Source organism: Cheilinus undulatus, linkage group 1 (assembly GCF_018320785.1).
Source record: "Cheilinus undulatus linkage group 1, ASM1832078v1, whole genome shotgun sequence".
Lineage (NCBI taxonomy): Eukaryota > Metazoa > Chordata > Actinopteri > Labriformes > Labridae > Cheilinus > Cheilinus undulatus.
This window is the reverse complement of record NC_054865.1, coordinates 12,377,090-12,394,857: the sequence shown is the minus strand read 5'-3', so window position 1 is coordinate 12,394,857 and position 17,768 is coordinate 12,377,090. Positions and strand designations below refer to the sequence as shown.

The window sequence follows — 17,768 nt, the reverse complement described above, 5'->3', positions numbered from 1 at the left end:
TGTTTCTCTGAGTGGGCCCACAGCCCTCAGGTTTTTGTTGATAGCTTACAGAGAGGTGCTACTTTCTTCTACCTCAACCTCCGCTGAGCTTTGTGTGGCTTTGAGCTGTAGCTCAGTGCACTTTTTCACGGCAGCAGCTCTGCTGTGGTTTTGACAGCAGGTCCAAGGGTCTGAGTCTTGCTGTTTGCCGGTGGATAAGCTAATGCCTCTTTGTGAGAAAGCCCATTCATTACAGAGGACATTTTGACTTTTCAATGCACCACAGCCAACTGTATTTTTTATTTGTACAGAGATTATTGTGTGTTTTTTAGTTCAAGATATTAAAAAAAACAGCAGACATTCAGATAATTATCTAACTTCCCAAGAAAATCTTGTTTATTTAATTTATTTGGATTTTAAAATTAGACTCTTCAATCAAAATTCACTACATTTCAAGCTTATATTTATCTAAACACTTTGATTACTTTGTAGTTAAACTGAAATATTCCCCAGCAGGTTTTTGACATTTAGAACAACAATGTAGCATTTTTAAAGAGAGAATCGTCATTTTGTTAAAGATATTTCTGCAGAATTGTGCATTCAGCTTATTGTGTTATTAACAGCCCATTCTAAAACACTGTCATAAAAAATGCAGGGTGTTATTTATTTATTTTTTGAGTCTGAAGAAAATAATTCTGCTGAAAGTTTAAAAAAAAAAATCACACTGTTTATGTTCTAAAAAGCATTTATTTTTGCTAATAAAACATTTTTATACACAGCTGTTGTTCTGTCATGACTGGTTTTTGAAACCTGTGTCTGTCTTGATGCTGCCACTAGGGGGCATTAAAGTCACACATGTTTAAATCTTCCACTGAAGTGGCTGCAAGGCATGCTGTAGTTTAATGGATGCACATGAGCTTGTCTACAGCAAATAAGGTGATGAAGATGAAAATGCACACATTACAAGAAGCAGTTAAAGTGCTACTTTAGAATCATTTTCTAAATATTCAGTTCTTCAAATTGAGTTATGGTATGGTCTGTGTGGAAGAAATGTGTTTGAGGAAAACAGGCCTGTTATCCATGAACATGAACAGTAGCTAAAAGTGAAAATTCACAGTGATCCTGAAACTACACTTGGCTGACATTAAATAATAAGCCAAACAGCACTCATGTAGTGTGATTAAAAAATTGTTTTTTATCTCATCTCTTTCTGTAGTTTTCATGTGATGCAGAGGTGGAAAAAGTACTAGACTTCAGTCCTCAAGTTAAAGTAAAGTTACTCTAGATAACATTTCCTTAAATAGAAGGAAAAGTTGCAATCTATAAATCTACTCAAGTAGAAGTAACAAGTTGGTCATTTCAAATTTACTTAAAGTACCGAGTAGCTACTTTTGATACCTGAGGAGGTTACACAGCATAATGTAATCTTTTCTTAACGTGAAATAACTACAAGAAAAGGAATTATAACCAGGTTGCTTTTTATAAGGCGAGACTTAGCCTAAAGTCGAATGCAACAGCTGTTTTAGGATAAGATGTGGAATCATCTTCTTGCTACCGATCATCATGTGCTGTGAAAGTCAAATTTTTGGCCATTTTCCTGTTGGCAGAAAGCTAGAAGTAGAGTACAACACTTCCCTCAAAATGTATTGAAGTAAAAGTAAAAGTAGTGATTTTGAAAAGTACTCAAAAAAGTACAAGTAGACAAAAAAGCTACTCGATTACAGTAACTGGAGTAATGTAATTAGTTACTTTGCACCCCTGATGTGATACAAGCATGTGGTAATCATGATCATGAAGACAGATAATAAACCCATGCTGCAGCTCCGCGTGGGGTTCAATGGTAAGTTTTTGTTGGATTATCTCTCTTTTAATCATTTCTCTCACCTGAAAAGGAGGTCATGTTTTTTTCAGGTGTTTTTTGTTTGTTGTTGTAATGCACAAATTAGCCACTGGAGGCCGACTTGCACCACCTCTAAATAACTAACAGCATGCAGGCAGGACTTCTTAGCAGGCAGGACTAAGAAGGTGGTGTTTCCAGGAACTGACAGAGCTTTGTGTGTCCCAGTAAGGCTGTTTACTGCAGGGAGTCAATCCTCACAGAGCCCATGTGCCTCTGAACAACTTTACATCAGAATTAAACATGTTCACAGACAGCTCTTTTTACTCGGCACAAATGTCAAATAATTTCATGAGATACTTTACATTTAATTTTTACATTTTAAAAGAACAGAGTCTGGTCCCAGGTTATAATAGTTTTTGATGTTTCATTAGTTTTAATTTCTATTTAGTTTTAACCTTTGTTGTTAATGTCACTTGAATTTGAATTAGTTTTTACTACTGGTTTGTTAGTTTAGTTTGTATTTTACAAAAATGCTTCATTTTAGCTTAGTTTCTATTATTTTTAGTGTTAGTTTTTTTTTTTTCTGAAATATGGAAAACCTGTCAGGGTTGAGACCATTAAACAGTCGTGGGTCTCCTTTGCCAGATCTTTAGTTTTGTGATGCTCCAGATGTTTTCTGTTGGTGAAAGGTCTGGGTTTCAGGCCAGTTCAGCGTCCGGCAGGACACTCCTATTGTGAAGCCATGCTGTTGTGATGGATGTGGTATGTGGTTTAGCATTGTCTAGCTGAACTACTTGAGGCATTCCCTGGATGGGAGCATACGCCTCTCTAAAACCTCTATGTACTTTTCAGACTTGATCAGACTTGCACGCCCATACCATCAGAGATGCAGGCTTTGAACTGTGCTGGGATAACAGGCTGGATGGTCCTTCTCCTCTGTAGTCAACAGGACACAGCATCTGTGGTTTCCAAAAAGAATTTCAATTTGATTCTTCTGACCACAGAGCAATTTTCCAATTTGCCTCAGTCCATTTAAAATGAGTTTTGGCCCAGAGAGAACAGTGGCATATCCACCATTAATAAACTACTACAGTGCCTGCTTGATGAGCTCAGGTTTCTTACCAGACTCACACTGAACTCATCAGCCCTGTCTTTATAGTCCTGGGGCACAGTCATATTGGAAAGGAAATAGAAAAAAAACAGAAAAGGGCCTTCCCTAAACTGTTGCCACAAAGTTGGAAGCATAGCCTGTCCAAAATGTCTTGGTATGCTGAAGCATTGAGATTGACCTTCAATGCAGATAAGGGTCCTAGCCCAAACCCTGTAAAACAGCCACATATGTATACTATATTGCCAAAAGTATTCACTCACCCATCCAAATAATTGAAATCAGGTGTCCCAATCACATCCATGACCACGAGTATAAAATCAAGCACCTAGGCATGCAGACTGTTTCTACAAACATTTGTGAAAGAATGGGTCGCTCTCAGGAGCTCAGTGAATTCTAGTGTGGTACTGTGATAGGATGCCACCTGTGCAACAAGTCCAGAGGTCGCAAACTTTCTGCAGAGTCAATCGATACAGACCTCCAAACTCCATGTGGTCTTCAGATTAGCTCAAGAACAGTGCGTAGAGTGCTTCATGGAATGGGTTTCCATGACTGAGCAGCTGCATCCAAGCCACACATCACCAAGCGTCAGATGCAGTGATGTAAAGCACACCGCCACTGGACTCTAGAGCAGTGGAGACACGTTCTCTGGAGTGACGAATCAGGCTTCTCCATCTGGCAATCTGATGGACGAGTCTGGGTTTGGTAGTTACCAGGAGAACAGTACTTGTCTGACTGCATTGTGCCAAGTGTAAAGTTTGGTGGAGGGGTGATTACGGTGTGGGGTTGTTTTTCAGGAGCTGGGCTTGGCCCCTGAGTTCCAGTGACAGGAACTCTGAATGCTTCAGCATAGCAAGAGATTTTGGACAATTCCATGCTTCTAACTTTGTGGGAACAGTTTGAGGATGGCCCCTTCCTGTTCCGACATGACTGTGCACCCAGGAATGTGCACACATAGACATCAAAGGGGGCTTGAGCACCTGCCCTTTTTCTTCCATGAGAGAAAGTGAACTTTTTCTGGGGCTTTTTTTTTTTTAGATATTTAATACCTGATACAGACAGCCAGACAGCCCTCAGATTTGAAAGGTACACTGAAACGGTTGGTATATGCTTGTGTGAAGAGAGAATAATGATAATAATTATAATAATAATAAAAGCAATATAATAATTCTTATTATTATTGTTCCCTTGCGTGGCCATAGAAACTCAAAGTAATTACAAATTCATTTTAGTCATGTCTGTAGCACAACGACATTTTCATTTTGTCAATTATTTTTTGAGATGATTTTCAGTGTTTCTGCTGTTTTTTCCAGTAAAATTAACGAAGTAAGCCGTTTGGAGGGTAGGTTTGTTTCTTATTTATGTATAGAACAGTCTTTTTCAGTTTAGTATGAAGATTGTTTATTTTAAAGTAGTTTTTATTTCAATTTGATCCAAAGAATGTATTATCTTGTGCACAAATAAACAAATTATTAGTGCATTTTTAAACTCCTCATCACCATGTCCCCATGTAGCTCCAGTCATTTTTTCCAAATATCTACTAGAGACTAGTAGGATAGAAAACATCAACATGTCATAGCATTTTTATGTTATTGCTTACTGTTGTGATAACTTGCTTACTTGCTTGATGTTGTGGTATTCATCAGCTATGTGAATGTGAGGGTATTAAAATAAATTGGTTATTAAGTCAGACATGGGCTAATATACACTACTCACAATCAGTTAGGGATATTGTGAGAGACTCAGTGGATTTCATACATAAGGTGTTTGTTTCACTTCAGTGATCTTTGGGATAGGAGGGCAATTGTATTAGGGTGATAGACACACCTCATTTTGTGTTTTCCATGTAATGGTCTCAGTGTGTACAGTGCACCTTACATATCGGGGCCAATACCAAAAAATACAAAAAGACAACCCTTTTCAATGTGGCATCAATTTCAACATTCTGGGGGTATAAAAAGCTGGTATTGTCAGTTCATCATTCAAGCAGCCATGAACACATGACGTCACTTAACGGACAAGCAGCGCCACCTGGCCATAGCGCGCCTTCAGGTCGGTAGCAGGCAGTCAGATGTTGCTCGTGAACTTGGTGTGTCTCAAAGTGTCATCAGCAGACTTGCAGCAAGACACAGAACTACTGGCAGTGTTCGTGACAGACCCAGGAGTGGAGCCCCACGAGTGATGGACTGCAATGATGACCAGTACCTAAGGACCTATGCATTCAGACACCGTTATGCAACTGCCACACAGCTGCAGGCCCGTTCACGAGAAGTGAGGGGTACTAGGGTTTCCAGACAAACCATTCGCAACCGACTCCACCGCTTTGGCTTGAATGCCAGACGACCGTTGCAGGTGACTCCACTGACACCAAGGCACCGCCGTGACCGTTTGCAGTGGGCACAAGACCATGTGACCTGGACAATGCAGCAGTGGTCTACCGTCCTGTTCACTGATGAGTGTCGGGTCACCTTGCACAGAAATGATGGTCATCAGCATTGCTGGAGAAGGCAAGGTGAGCGATACGCCGAGGTCAACATGGTCCCCAGGGTTCGCTTTGGTGGAGGAGGTGCAACAGTCTGGGCAGGCATCACCAGTCAGCGCAAAACAGATTTGGTGATTGTAGATGGCTCAGTCACTGCATGGTCTTACCTCAGAGACATCACAGAACCCATCATCATCCCCCAATTCCGCCAGCACACCCCCAACTTTCTGTTCATGGATGATAATGCTCCACCACATCGTGCCAGAATTGTCACAGCTCGACTTCAGGAAGTCGGAGTGCCTCATATGGTATGGCCAGCAATGTCCCCTGACCTGAACCCCATAGAGCACATCTGGGACCAGCTGAAGCAGAGACTGGATGATCGTACCCCACCCCCACATGACCTGGCAGAACTGCGTGTAGCACTTGTGGAGGAGTGGAACGCATTGCCTCAGAACAACATCATGAGGCTAGTAAGGAGCATGAGACGTTGCTGTCAAGCTGTCATTGCGGCAAAAAAGACAAGAGACAGCAGCGAAAACAAAGCGTTTCAGACGGATGTTAAAATAAGGGTTTTTCAGTACGCCAGTGTGAGAAACATGAGGAGTTTTTTGAGCTGTAAACCATGTGAAGCTACTACGTGGGTATCAGAGAGATGGTGTAAAGCCTTGAAACAAGGAATAATACCCCCACTTTAAACCCTATGGATTAAGAATGGGATGTCACTTAAGTTTATATGTGAGTCAAGGCAGGTGAGCGAATACTTCTGGCAATATAGTGTATCAGTCTTTGGTTGTATTGATGTTGCTACAAAATTGCCCGGCCCACAGGACATCTCATTGGAGCAAACCCAGCCCCCAATCCAAAGTAAGCTTGACACCCCTGCTTTGCTGCAGTGCAATATGATTCAGATAAATAAAATACTGAAAATATAGCCGATTGTATTTTTCTGTTAATAACATAGTAAAAACCCATGTAATACAACTGATTTGATGCAGAAATACAAATTAACTGCGTTAAGTTCTTAATGGGACCTTGGGCCATATACAATTACAAAGATATTGTATCTGAAAACATGAAACCATAAGAACAGGAGAGTACATTGACTTTAGAAAATGATGAAGAAAAGCCGCAAGTTTGCACATGAAAATCATTTCAGTACAGAGAGCCTTTATTCTCATATCAATTTGGAGGAGATGTCAGATTTACATTTGTTTTTTATTTTCTGTCTAAGGTGGATGGCATTTTTCCAGCTTGATGTAACCAAATACTCAATAATACTTAACCCAGCAGATGCTGGTCATAATGCAGATTATCTTACACTGAATGGAGTTAATTTTGTTATTAGTGGCACACTGCATACTGTGCTGCTTCTATTAAATCATATTCATATGGCGGCCATCAAAGAAGTTGAGATGAATGGTATTGGGGGGGGGCTCACATCGATCTTTGCCTGGGGCCTCCAAGTCACTAAAACCACCCCTGCTAATAAAATCGCTTCCAGTTGACTGTGGAATATCCAACAGGGATGAAATTTCACAAACTGTTTTATTGTAAATGTGGCATCCATCACAAAACCAAACTTTAAGTCAGAGCTCTTCAGAACAACCCATTTTATATCGCAAAAGTTTGTAAATGGAGACTACATGGCAAGGTGCTTGATTTATTCACCTGTGGCAGCGTTTCTGCTTGAAACACCTGAATTCAATAATCAACGGGTGTGGCCAAATACTTTTGTCCATATAGTGTACATCCCATGCAGTGGATATATGAAATAGTTGATCTTGCATGTCAACCAAAACAATCTGATTAATTCTACTTTTGCTCAGAGCTCAACAAACGTCCCCTCCGTCACCTAGCACCAGCTTCATCACCAGTTCCTGCTTTTGTGGGTGCAGAATTCTCTGTGCTCTGATTGGTCAACTTCACTGACATGATGGAACAAATATTTGAAGGCAGCAAGAAAAATCACACAGTGGATTCATACACTGAAAATAACACTGTTCTGAGATATTTTCACAAAGTAATACTTCAGCATTTTCAAATAACTTCCCCTTGTAGTGGAGTAAAATTCATCAAGGATTACGCTTCTAAGTCTTTGATTAAAGCAATGATGTTTTGTCCACCTTTATTAAAAGGTCAATAGATCAAAACAAAACAATGTGAAAATGATCAATGATCATCAAAGAATTTGAAATGTGAATTTAAAAATAGAAAAAAGGATAATCCTCATTAATTTAGGAAATACAGAATAATGAATAAGAAAATACATGAATGAATGAGTTTATTACAGCAGCAGTCAGCTTACTGTGTAAACACTGACTGATACGATAAGTAGGCGGCTCAAGCTTGATAAACGTGCACAGACTGGCCTCAGAGGATCCAAAGTTTCACCAAGATCTCACCCAGGCTTTGACGTCACAATATCTTTTAATCTTCCTGAGAGCCCAGAGTTGGCCTTTTGTCTCTGTGTGGGGTAAAGCCACTCCTCTGTCCTGCAGCCAAACGAGCGGTTGCTTAACACCAAATACATTTAAGCTCAGTAGGGAATTAATCTGGAGTAACGTGCTGTAGCTGTGAGGGAGCCCAGGAAATACAAATAATGGAGGAAAAGAGGGAATTCTTGACGGTCAGGTTTGGAGAAGATCACTGAAAAGTCAACTGGATTCATCCTTTAGGTTACCTTTGATAGGCGACACTGGGAGCCATGGATTCATGGCTGGTGCAGAGAGATGAATGTACGTGAGTACACTGAGACTTCCTCTTTATTTTAAAGAGTGAATCTGGATTCTTTTTTGATTAACAAACTATGGGCCAAGGACACAGTGGCACAGAAAAAGAAGTGGCTCTGAAGAACATCCAGGGACTCTACCGTAAGTTTGCAGACGAATGCCCAAGTGGAAACCTGCACTTACATGAATTTAAGAAGATCTTTGGGGTCACCAGCAAATCCACAGAGGAAGAATCTGCTTATATGGATAATGTGTTTCGATCCATTGATACTAATAAGGTAATGGAGCTGTGTTGTGTTTGCATCATAGTGGAGATATTGCATTTAAACCATCTTTATGTAAAGGGGGTATTAATCTGTGAATGTTCTGTTTGCCCTTCAGGACGGTCATATAGACTTCTTGGAGTATGTAGCAGTGGTTCATCTTGTTCTTCGTGGAAAATTGGAGGACAAGCTGCGATGGTCTTTCAAAGTTTATGACCGGGATGGAAACGGCTGCCTGGAGAGACATGAAATCGTGACCATTCTTAGAGTAAGTATTCACGTTAGATCTACATGAACAATGACAAATTTGATTAGCTTTGTGTATAATGTTGCTCTAAACTAACTGTGCTGTTACATCTCCTGGATGACTGTTAAAATTCAAGCAGCAATTAAGCAATTTTCTGAGATTTTTCTACACCTTGATTTGAGTCCACATGTGGTAAATTAAATTGATTAGATATGGTTTGGAATGGCTCACATATATGACAATGCATATCAGAACAAAAACCAAGTGATGGTGTCAAAAGAAGTGTCTTCAGAGCTCAGAGACAGGATTGATGTAAGGGACAGATCTGGAGAAGTCTATAAAAAAGCACAGTGGCCTCCATAATGCTCCAGTGGAAGAAGTTTGGTTGAGACTCTTCTAAGGGTCGGTCGCTTGGCCAAACTGAGCAATCAAGGGAGAAGGGTCCAAGGGAGATGGGAGAAAGTTCCAGAGGGCTGGGGTAAAAGTAACTAATTACATTGACCCAGATTACTGCAATAAAGTAGTTTTTCTGTGTACTTGTACTATTTTGAGTAGGTTTTGTAATCAGTACTTTTACTTCTACTTACGTAGGTTTTAATCAGAGGTGGTTTGTGTTGGCAGAGTCACTCATCATGCCTTTTGGTAGAGTGTTTCGCTCTGCTCCACATGTGTTTAGTTGTGTTAAGATGTTGCCTTTTCTACAGTAATCCCTGCTGAATTTCTTTTGGTCATCTTTCATTGGATTGTTGTTAGGCGACTGCATATATTAAAAAAAAAAACACCTAACCCAGACAAAATTCTAACAAAAGGTTTCTCAGCTGTTTTTTTGTAGTATTAGGTGTCCTTAATAACATACTAAAAGTTTACCAAAGTTTGACCACTTGAAAGGTGTAATTTTCAAGATGGTGTCCAAGATGGGCAGGAAGCCTTAAAATTGCTTGATGCTGGAACCCTTAAAATAACCTAACTCCTTCATTATTTGACCTAGTCAATCTTGGTGTCTAACCCCATGTTTTCCAGGTCCATGAATCCATTGGACTTGTCTGAATTGCACTGACATGATTACATTCTTATGGAATATATGATTTTGTGAGATTAATGTAAGGTTTTAATCTTTGTTTGGAGAGAACCAGAGATGTAAATGGTTTAGCCATGTCATGTAACTCCTACTCAGTATGTGTTTTGGTCACATACCCTTCTTTTTTTGCTAAAACACAGACTTGACATTCATTGGAAAAGTTATTGCACTCAAAAGTAACTTAAATTGGAGTTGTATAACTTTTGATCTTAAATAAGTTTGAATTAGCCAGAACAGAGGCCTGTGTGTGAACCCTCTAAAATGGTCACTCATTTCAATTTGAATAAGTTGTCACATATGTAATGCATCCTCTATAGATGTTTTTGAGTATAATGGTGGCATTATGCTACACCGCTTTCCACATTATTAAGCAAATGACATTTTTCTCTTATTTTCCTAAATATCAATGCAAATGACAGTCAGTGTATAGAGCATAATTCAAATGTTTTTGAACAAACTTCATAATGATAACCGTTATTTTCTTAAAAAATAAAAACCTCAAAAATCACTGTTCCACATTATTAAGCATGACAGAGTTTTAAAACATTTTATAGGTTGTAAAGAACTGAAAATGGCCATTTTTTTGAATTTGCAGCATTAGGAGGTCATAGGATATCAACTTCAGTATTCTTCCATCCATTGAACTTGTGAGTTTTTGGAGAGTTTCTGCTTGAATTTCTTTGCAGGATGTCAGAATATCCTCCCAGAGCTGCTGTTTTGATGTGAACTGCCTCCCACCCTCATAGATCTTTAGCTTGAGGATGCTCCAAAGGTTCTCAATAAGGTTGAGGTCAGGGGAGGATGGGGGCCACACCACGAGTTTCTCTCCTTTTATGCCCATAGCAGCCAATGACACAGAGGTATTCCTTGCAGCATAAGATGAAGCATTGCCATGCATGAAGAAAATTTGCAGAAGGCACTGCTCTTCTTTTTGTACCATGGAAGAAAATGGTCAGTCAGAAACTCTACATACTTTTCCGAGATCATTTTCACACCTTCAGGGACCCTAAAGGGGCCTATTGGCTCTCTCCTCACGAATCTGGCCTGGAACATGACTCCGCCACCTCCTTGTTAACGTCACATCCTTGTTGGGACATGGTGGCCATCTACCAACCATCCACTACTCCTCCATCTGGACCATCCAGGGTTGCACGGCTCTCATCAGTAAACAAGACTGTTTGAAAATGAGTCTTCATGTATTTCTGGGCCCACTGCAACCGTTTCTGCTTGTGAGCATTGGTTAGGGGAGGCTGAATAGTAGGTTTATACACGACTGCAAGCCTCTGGAGGATCCTACACCTTGAGGTTGGTGGGACTCCAGAGGCACCAGCAGCTTCAAAAACTTGTTTGCTGTTTTGTAATGACATTTTAGCATCTGCTCTCTTAATCTGATGAATTTGTCTGGCAGAAACCTTCCTCATTATGCCTCGTTTGTTAACTCGTTTGTGCTCTGAATCAGCCACAAATTTCTTCACAGTATGATGATCACGATTAATTTTTCATGAACTATCTCACATTTTCTTCCCTTGTCCAAGGCATTACACTATTTGACACTTTTAAGCAGCAGAGGTCCTTTTACTTTCCCATATTGCTGAAACCTGTGGCCTGCTTCATAATGTGGAACAGTGCATTTTGAGGTTTAATTAAAAAAAAAAAAAGGTTATCTGAAGTTTGTTCAAAAACATTTGAATTATGCTCTAATGGTTGATGACTTGAAAAATATTCTGTCATTTGCATTGATATTGAGGAAAATAAGAGAACAATGTCATTTGCATAATAATGAGGAAAGCGGTGTACAGTGCCACACAGTTCTAATGAATGTATTCTTTTTTGGAATCAAAAGAATTGTTATGAACCACAAAAACCACCAACACTTGGCAAAATGATATGAGAAAGGTGAAATATACAACTACTTAAGGGAAACTGTACTTATTTTTCGCATAAATATGCTTGTAACCAATTGCTTTAATATATAATTCTACTTGTAATGACTTATCTATCATGCAAATGTGCTAATTAGAATATTACATGGCCAAAACATGTATCAAGCACCAATATTCCTGGTTTAGGAGGAATACAAAGGAGTAATGGTCATTTTAAGGACCTGACGGTAGCCATTTTGAAAATGGGGCCTTTTCTGGAGTCAAACTTTGGTAAACTTTTAGTATGTTTTTAAGCACATCTGATACTGCTGTAAACCACTGAGAAACCTTTTGTTAATTTTTTCTGGGGTCAAGCCATATATGCAGCCACCTATGTTGTTTGTGTCGACACATTTGCACCATGAGTGAAGTTATCCACTGAGGTGGGGTTCACACCTGTGACACATCATGTGTATTCTTCATCGACTGCATTGCCTTGAGGTTGACACTCTGCTTTGTTTTTCCTGAGGATACCAACCTTACCACAAACTCACTGCAGCTCTGACATATTGGAAAAAATGTAACACTTTCAGAAGTGTAGTTTATAGATAGTAGGGACCAATATAGACACTTTTTAAATGTTAAATTTAAGTCTATGTGTCCTTAATTATCACTTTTAAATTTGCTGTGTGTTGTACTTTATTATAGAGGCGTGGCTTTACCTGAACAACCTGGTTGGAGATCTATTCTTTTGTTGTTCTTGCCTATAAGGAAAGATCATATTTTATTGTAAATTTCCTCAGTAGCTCCTTAGCACTCAGAACTTAAAGTAAACTTTAGATTAAACACTTCTTACTTTTATTTGAGCAGATTTATAGAATAGAACTTTTGTTTTTACTTAAGTAAATTTTAACAAGACTTTACTTTTACTTGTACTTTTACCTGAATACAACAGTCATGTACCTTTCCACCTCTGCAGAAGGACAACCATCACTGCTGCCCTCCACCGATATGGGCTGTAAGGGAGAGTGGCTACATGCAAGCCCCCTCCTCTGTGGAAAAATGCATTAAAGCCTGCTTGGCTTTCATTTTTCATTTTTGCAAACTCAAAGCAGACTTCTGTGTGTTCTGCAATGAGAAGAGGCTTCCATCTAGCCACTCTTCCATAAAGCCCAGATCAGTATCACAACCATCCAAGGTAGACTTACAACAAACTACCTGAGCATGAAACAATAATATGCTCCTGTTCAAGCCACACGTTTGTGTATCAAACCTGATTTTAAGAGAGAAAAGGTTAATTTTGCCATCTTGAGGGTGAAAAACATGGTGAAATTGCCCTTTGTGTTATTGTGTAACTATGATCGTGCGGATGTGAAGCTCCCATTGTGTAACACTATGCCTCTTGTGCCCCTGCAAAGCTTTAACACAATATAAAAGCACTCACTGGTACACTAGTATTACACAGTTGCAGATGCATGTGATGTGCAAGTCCCAGAGCATGGCATGTGTCCATTAACCAGTCAGCATAATCTTTTTTATTAATCTGTAGCATGGACATTCATTTGAAAAATGATTGAAACTCTAAAATTTGTATTAAACTCAGTTTCTGTTTATCCATTTTTTTATTCTTGAATCACCTTTGCTTCAACAAAATAAGTTAAGAGGAAGGTGGAAAGCCTTGGTGCATCTTTTGTACTCTAGAGAAGCTCACTGAGTCTGTTCCAGGCTCGTTTATTGTGAACTGCTGCTTGGCCTTATGACCCCGTGCTTCCTCCGTGCGATGCTGCTGGCACTGGTGTGGGATTTAGCATACTGCTTACCAGGAGCCTTATTTGTTTTTAGCCATCTAATTTTATTTTTCCTGGAGTAGATTCAGCTCAGGAATTTCCACAACATTCAAACTGTCTTTGACATCGGCAAGGTTTCACAAATAGAGTGAGATATTAGAGTAGAGTAGATATTTCATTTTAGTTTTTACTCTTTTTATAAGTTATGTTCATTTTTTTTTACTTATGCAGAAATGCTTTATTTTTGTTTTGTTTGTTTTTTTTTTTTGTTTGTTTGTTTGTTTTTGTTTTTTTGGGTTTTTTTTTTTTTTGCTGAGTTTTTGTGTTGTTTTAGTTTTTTGTTTTGTTTTTTTTTTAGTAATAAAATACTCTTGTCAGAGACAAGACCAAAGACCAGAAACACTCAACATCATTCAATTTACAACTACATTAAAATAGACTGCTCTTTGAAAACAACTCAAGACCTACAATTACCATTATGTGAAGTCTTGACCAATCAAATCAGGCCATTTTATCCCAGGGCTTGGGTGGCTGGAACGTTCTGGGTGGTCCAACATATTAACTCTAATGCTAAAGGTTAAAGTCGATACGATAATTGGAGATACGTTGTAAAACATGCAAACACTATTCACTAAATTTTTGTGCACACAAACTTTATGCCACTCCTGCATAAGTCCATACGTCAGTGTTCGCACAGGTTCTCACAAGAATGGTGAAGAATCTTGTTCATATTGTAAATATTGTTCTACAGTAAACAGCTCATCTATAATGTTTATCACCAAGCCTGAGACAAATCATGACAAATGTGTCCGTCAGCATGCTTAAAGACTAAAACTAAGGATATATTAGCAAGAAGTTTTTGTCTGGTTTTAAATCTCACCACATTAAAGAAAACTGCACTTTTAAGAGTTTTCAATCTTCTTCTTTTGATTGTATTCTAGAAACTCAACTGCACTGTTGCTTTTAGATTTTTGGGCCGCCTTCTTGAAGCATGTGTTAAAATTAGAGGTACTGTCCTAAAGTGATTCCAATAACATCTCACAGGGAGGACTTCGTTTTTTCGTGCATTTGGGATCAGTTCTATGCCACACTTTGTTTTCTTTGCATCTGCTTCCTTTGAGGACCATTTTTATAAATATGCCTTTATTCGAGGATGGTGGATTGAGTCATTAACAGGGGTGAGAAAGAGGGGAGAGACATGCATTAAATCATTTGGCATATGAGTGTCTTTGTTCAGTAAATGTTACTAAAAATATTGTGCATTAGAAAACAAAATAGATTGAAAAAATGCAATCATGACATTATGTACTTACATACAAGTAGACTCCAGATGAGTGTTGTGTTCTTTGACATTTACAGAAATTTATGGACTCATCTGAAGGTAAAAAGGCTCAAATTTTATGTTTTTTTTTCTCCCATCTTCTCAGATAATCCACAAGATAAAGCAACACAACAACCCGAGTGTCAGTGACATAAATGTTGATGAAGTTTGTGACAGAATATTTGAGCTGTTGGACAAGAACGGAGACAGTAAGATCCATTCTGAGTTAATAAGATATGCCTACATTAACGGTATGACCGTGTCCTTCCTTCTGATTGTGTGTCTTTCTGTTTCAGGTGAGATTTCTTTAGAGGAATTTGTCGAGGGTGCTGAGAAGGACCCGTGGGTGCTGGAGCAGCTCAGACTGGACATCGGGCCTTGTGATTGGTTCAATCAGAAGCATGAGAAAACCTGACTTTAAATGTGCAGTCATTATGAATGACTGGACATAAAGAGACAGTGATAACTGGCCTTAGTATTTTCTAAGTACCTTTTTTACCCAGGAGAACACTTAAATTTTTTACTCATGTTTGGAGGTTTTTGCTATTCAAGGTCATTTGTCCTTGTGGGTTTTTATAATCTGAGAGAGTTCAGATTAAGTGTAATCTCAAGGGATGTTTTTTTTATAGGGCATCTTAATCTTTCACTGTGGTTTCATTTTCTTAATGAAAGAGCGTAATAACCTCACTCCTCTAATGTTCTTTATTTCACATCCTGGAACCTCTGAATGGAGACTAAACCTGACTGTGATATGACCCTAAACTTCTACAGCCAAGCAGTTCTCATCAGTTTATCTGTGGATCAACACTTCTGCAAATTAGACAGATTTATCTGGATAAATCCATCATCAAACACAGCAAAAACTTAAAACAAAGAGAGGGTATTGCTCTAATTTTCTTTCATGAATATCTCATTCAAAGAAATGTAAGCATAAAGCAGAACTGTGCATCGTGACTGGTCTCACAATTCAATGGTTATCATGCAAACGATTCGATTTAATTTGATATCAGGATTCATCAGGATAGGTTGCATCCTCAATTTTCTAGATTACTGGTACTTATTATCAGTGCAGGCAAAATGTCAAATAAATACAAACTCCCTACGTCTATGTAAATTCCCTTACATTGTAAGTCTAAGTAGATAATTGATACATTCTACTATAAATCCTCGAATAACCATCAGAGCCTACATTTCTTTGGTTAAGAAGGGGCAAAGCCTTAACATGAAGCCTAACAGCCGAATGAAGGTCTGTGGGCAGTCAACCACAGACTTGCAGGTAACATGCAACCTAATTCCCAAAAAAACTGACACATTTTACTATTTCATGAAAAATATTAGCTCATTTTAAATTTGATGGCAGCAACACATCTCAAAAAAGTAGGGACAGGGCAACAAAAGGCTGGAAAGTAAATGGTACTAATGAAAAACAGCTGGTGGAGCATTTTACACCAAATTAGGTCAGAAACACGACTGGGTATAAAAGGAGCGTTTTAGAGAGGCAGAGTCATTAAGAAGCGAAGGTGGGCAGAGGCTCACCAATCTATGAGTAATTGTGGAGCAAATTCTGACATTTCACTAATAGAAAAAATTTGAATGAAAAATCCCACAAAGAAGACCCAGGACTAGAATCCCACATGAGACAAGAATGGGACAACATTCCTCTCCCAAAACTCTGGCAACTGACCTCCTCGTTTCCCACTTGTTAAAAGAAGAGGGGATGCTACACAATGGTAAACATGGCAGTCCTTACTTTTTTGAGATGTGTTGCTGCCTTTAAACTTAAATGAATTAATTCTGAATGACTCCTCTTATTTCAAGTCAAAAGTTTGCATTAAAAAGAAAAAGCTGAAAAATTGAAAGTATAATTTAAAGGTTTAGTTGGGTTCTTCTCTTTTCTCCTTAATTTATAGGTTTTCTTTTCAAAAACATTTTTAAAAATATCAAAAATTATTCTAAGTGCATATCAACTTCAGATAGTCCTGTTAAGATTTTAAATAGGTGGCAAACTGCAGGATAACTTCCTACTGTGAGGGTAAAACATGCCAGGAATTTTTGGTAGCCTGCATGTGGTTATACAATATCTTTAAATGCAAATTTAAAAGAAGAAAGGCTGCATGTGTGAAAAGGGCAAAAAGATCCAAATGCTGATCATTTTTAAGAAATATGTTTGATGTCAATACACAGATTAGTCCAAGCACATGCTGTAAACCACAGCTTGAATGTATTTAAATGATATTTATACTGTTTAATCACAATGTGCCTGGTTGAAAACCCAGAATAAATGTCCATGTGTTGTTTAGAAGGTAAGGTGGGTGAATGATAAACAAGCTGCCTGCAGGTAACAGCAGAGGATGGATGGTAATTGGAGCATGGAGATAAAGGGAATTAAGTTAATAAAGGATTTTGGTCATTATTGCCAATAAACTTTACTGTCTGCTGTCAATAAAAGAAACAACATCCAGTGATGATTAATGTCTGGGCCATTTTTTGTTAAAGTAAAATCTTAGCATGCTGTTTTTCCTAAAAGCCATCTGCTAACCTGAATTAAATTCACTCCTGGATCTACCACATAATTAGATACAGACGAGCATACTTGGAAATGCCAGCACAGCTCTCTAGTAAAGTTCCAAAGACCTCATTGGAGCGTTCACTGTTTGGATTTAGATAGACTATTTTTAGCTTCTTAGGCTCTTTACCTAACAGTGTGACATCCAGTTTTACACGGACAGAATTAGAACCACATAAACACATGTCTTTACACTCTTTGAGCCACTGCAGTGATTGCTTCTTAAACTTTAAAGTGAAATTTTCATTCTCTGTGTCTCACAAACCATTGGCTTTATTATTTCTATTGAAAATATGTGAAAATGACTTTAAGGAGACTTAAGAACATACCATAAAGTGTTTGCTGTAATTGTTGTGCTCACAGCTTGTCTCTGTCCTGCAGTCATGGGTTCAGGTATGGTGGTATGGTGACTGTGAGGTGGAGGCAGATGTTTGCACAGCGGCTGGATATCATGCCATTAGGCAAAGAGTTTTAAAGGCTAAGATTAGTAGGAAGAGCTAAAT

The 17,768-nt window shown here is 38.6% G+C and overlaps 1 protein-coding gene across 1 annotated transcript; it reads left to right on the top strand.

The window, feature by feature from the left end:
• Positions 1-7,970: 7,970 nt before the first annotated feature.
• On the top strand, positions 7,971-17,062 carry LOC121528345 (guanylyl cyclase-activating protein 2-like). Its single transcript, XM_041815807.1, has 4 exons — positions 7,971-8,419; positions 8,523-8,672; positions 14,806-14,908; positions 14,996-17,062. Exons 1-4 carry the CDS (start codon positions 8,219-8,221, stop codon positions 15,112-15,114), a joined length of 573 nt encoding a protein of 190 aa, XP_041671741.1. The 5' UTR covers positions 7,971-8,218; the 3' UTR covers positions 15,115-17,062.
• Positions 17,063-17,768: the final 706 nt, after the last annotated feature.

Excerpts from the sequence above, each read along its gene's own strand:
- LOC121528345 (XM_041815807.1), top strand. The coding sequence starts at position 8,219 with ATGGGCCAAGGACACAGTGGCACAGAAAAAGAAGTGGCTCTGAAGAAC. Across the intron at positions 8,420-8,522 it reads GATCCATTGATACTAATAAG|GACGGTCATATAGACTTCTT; the intron begins GTAATGGAGCTG and ends TTTGCCCTTCAG. Across the intron at positions 8,673-14,805 it reads AAATCGTGACCATTCTTAGA|ATAATCCACAAGATAAAGCA; the intron begins GTAAGTATTCAC and ends CCATCTTCTCAG.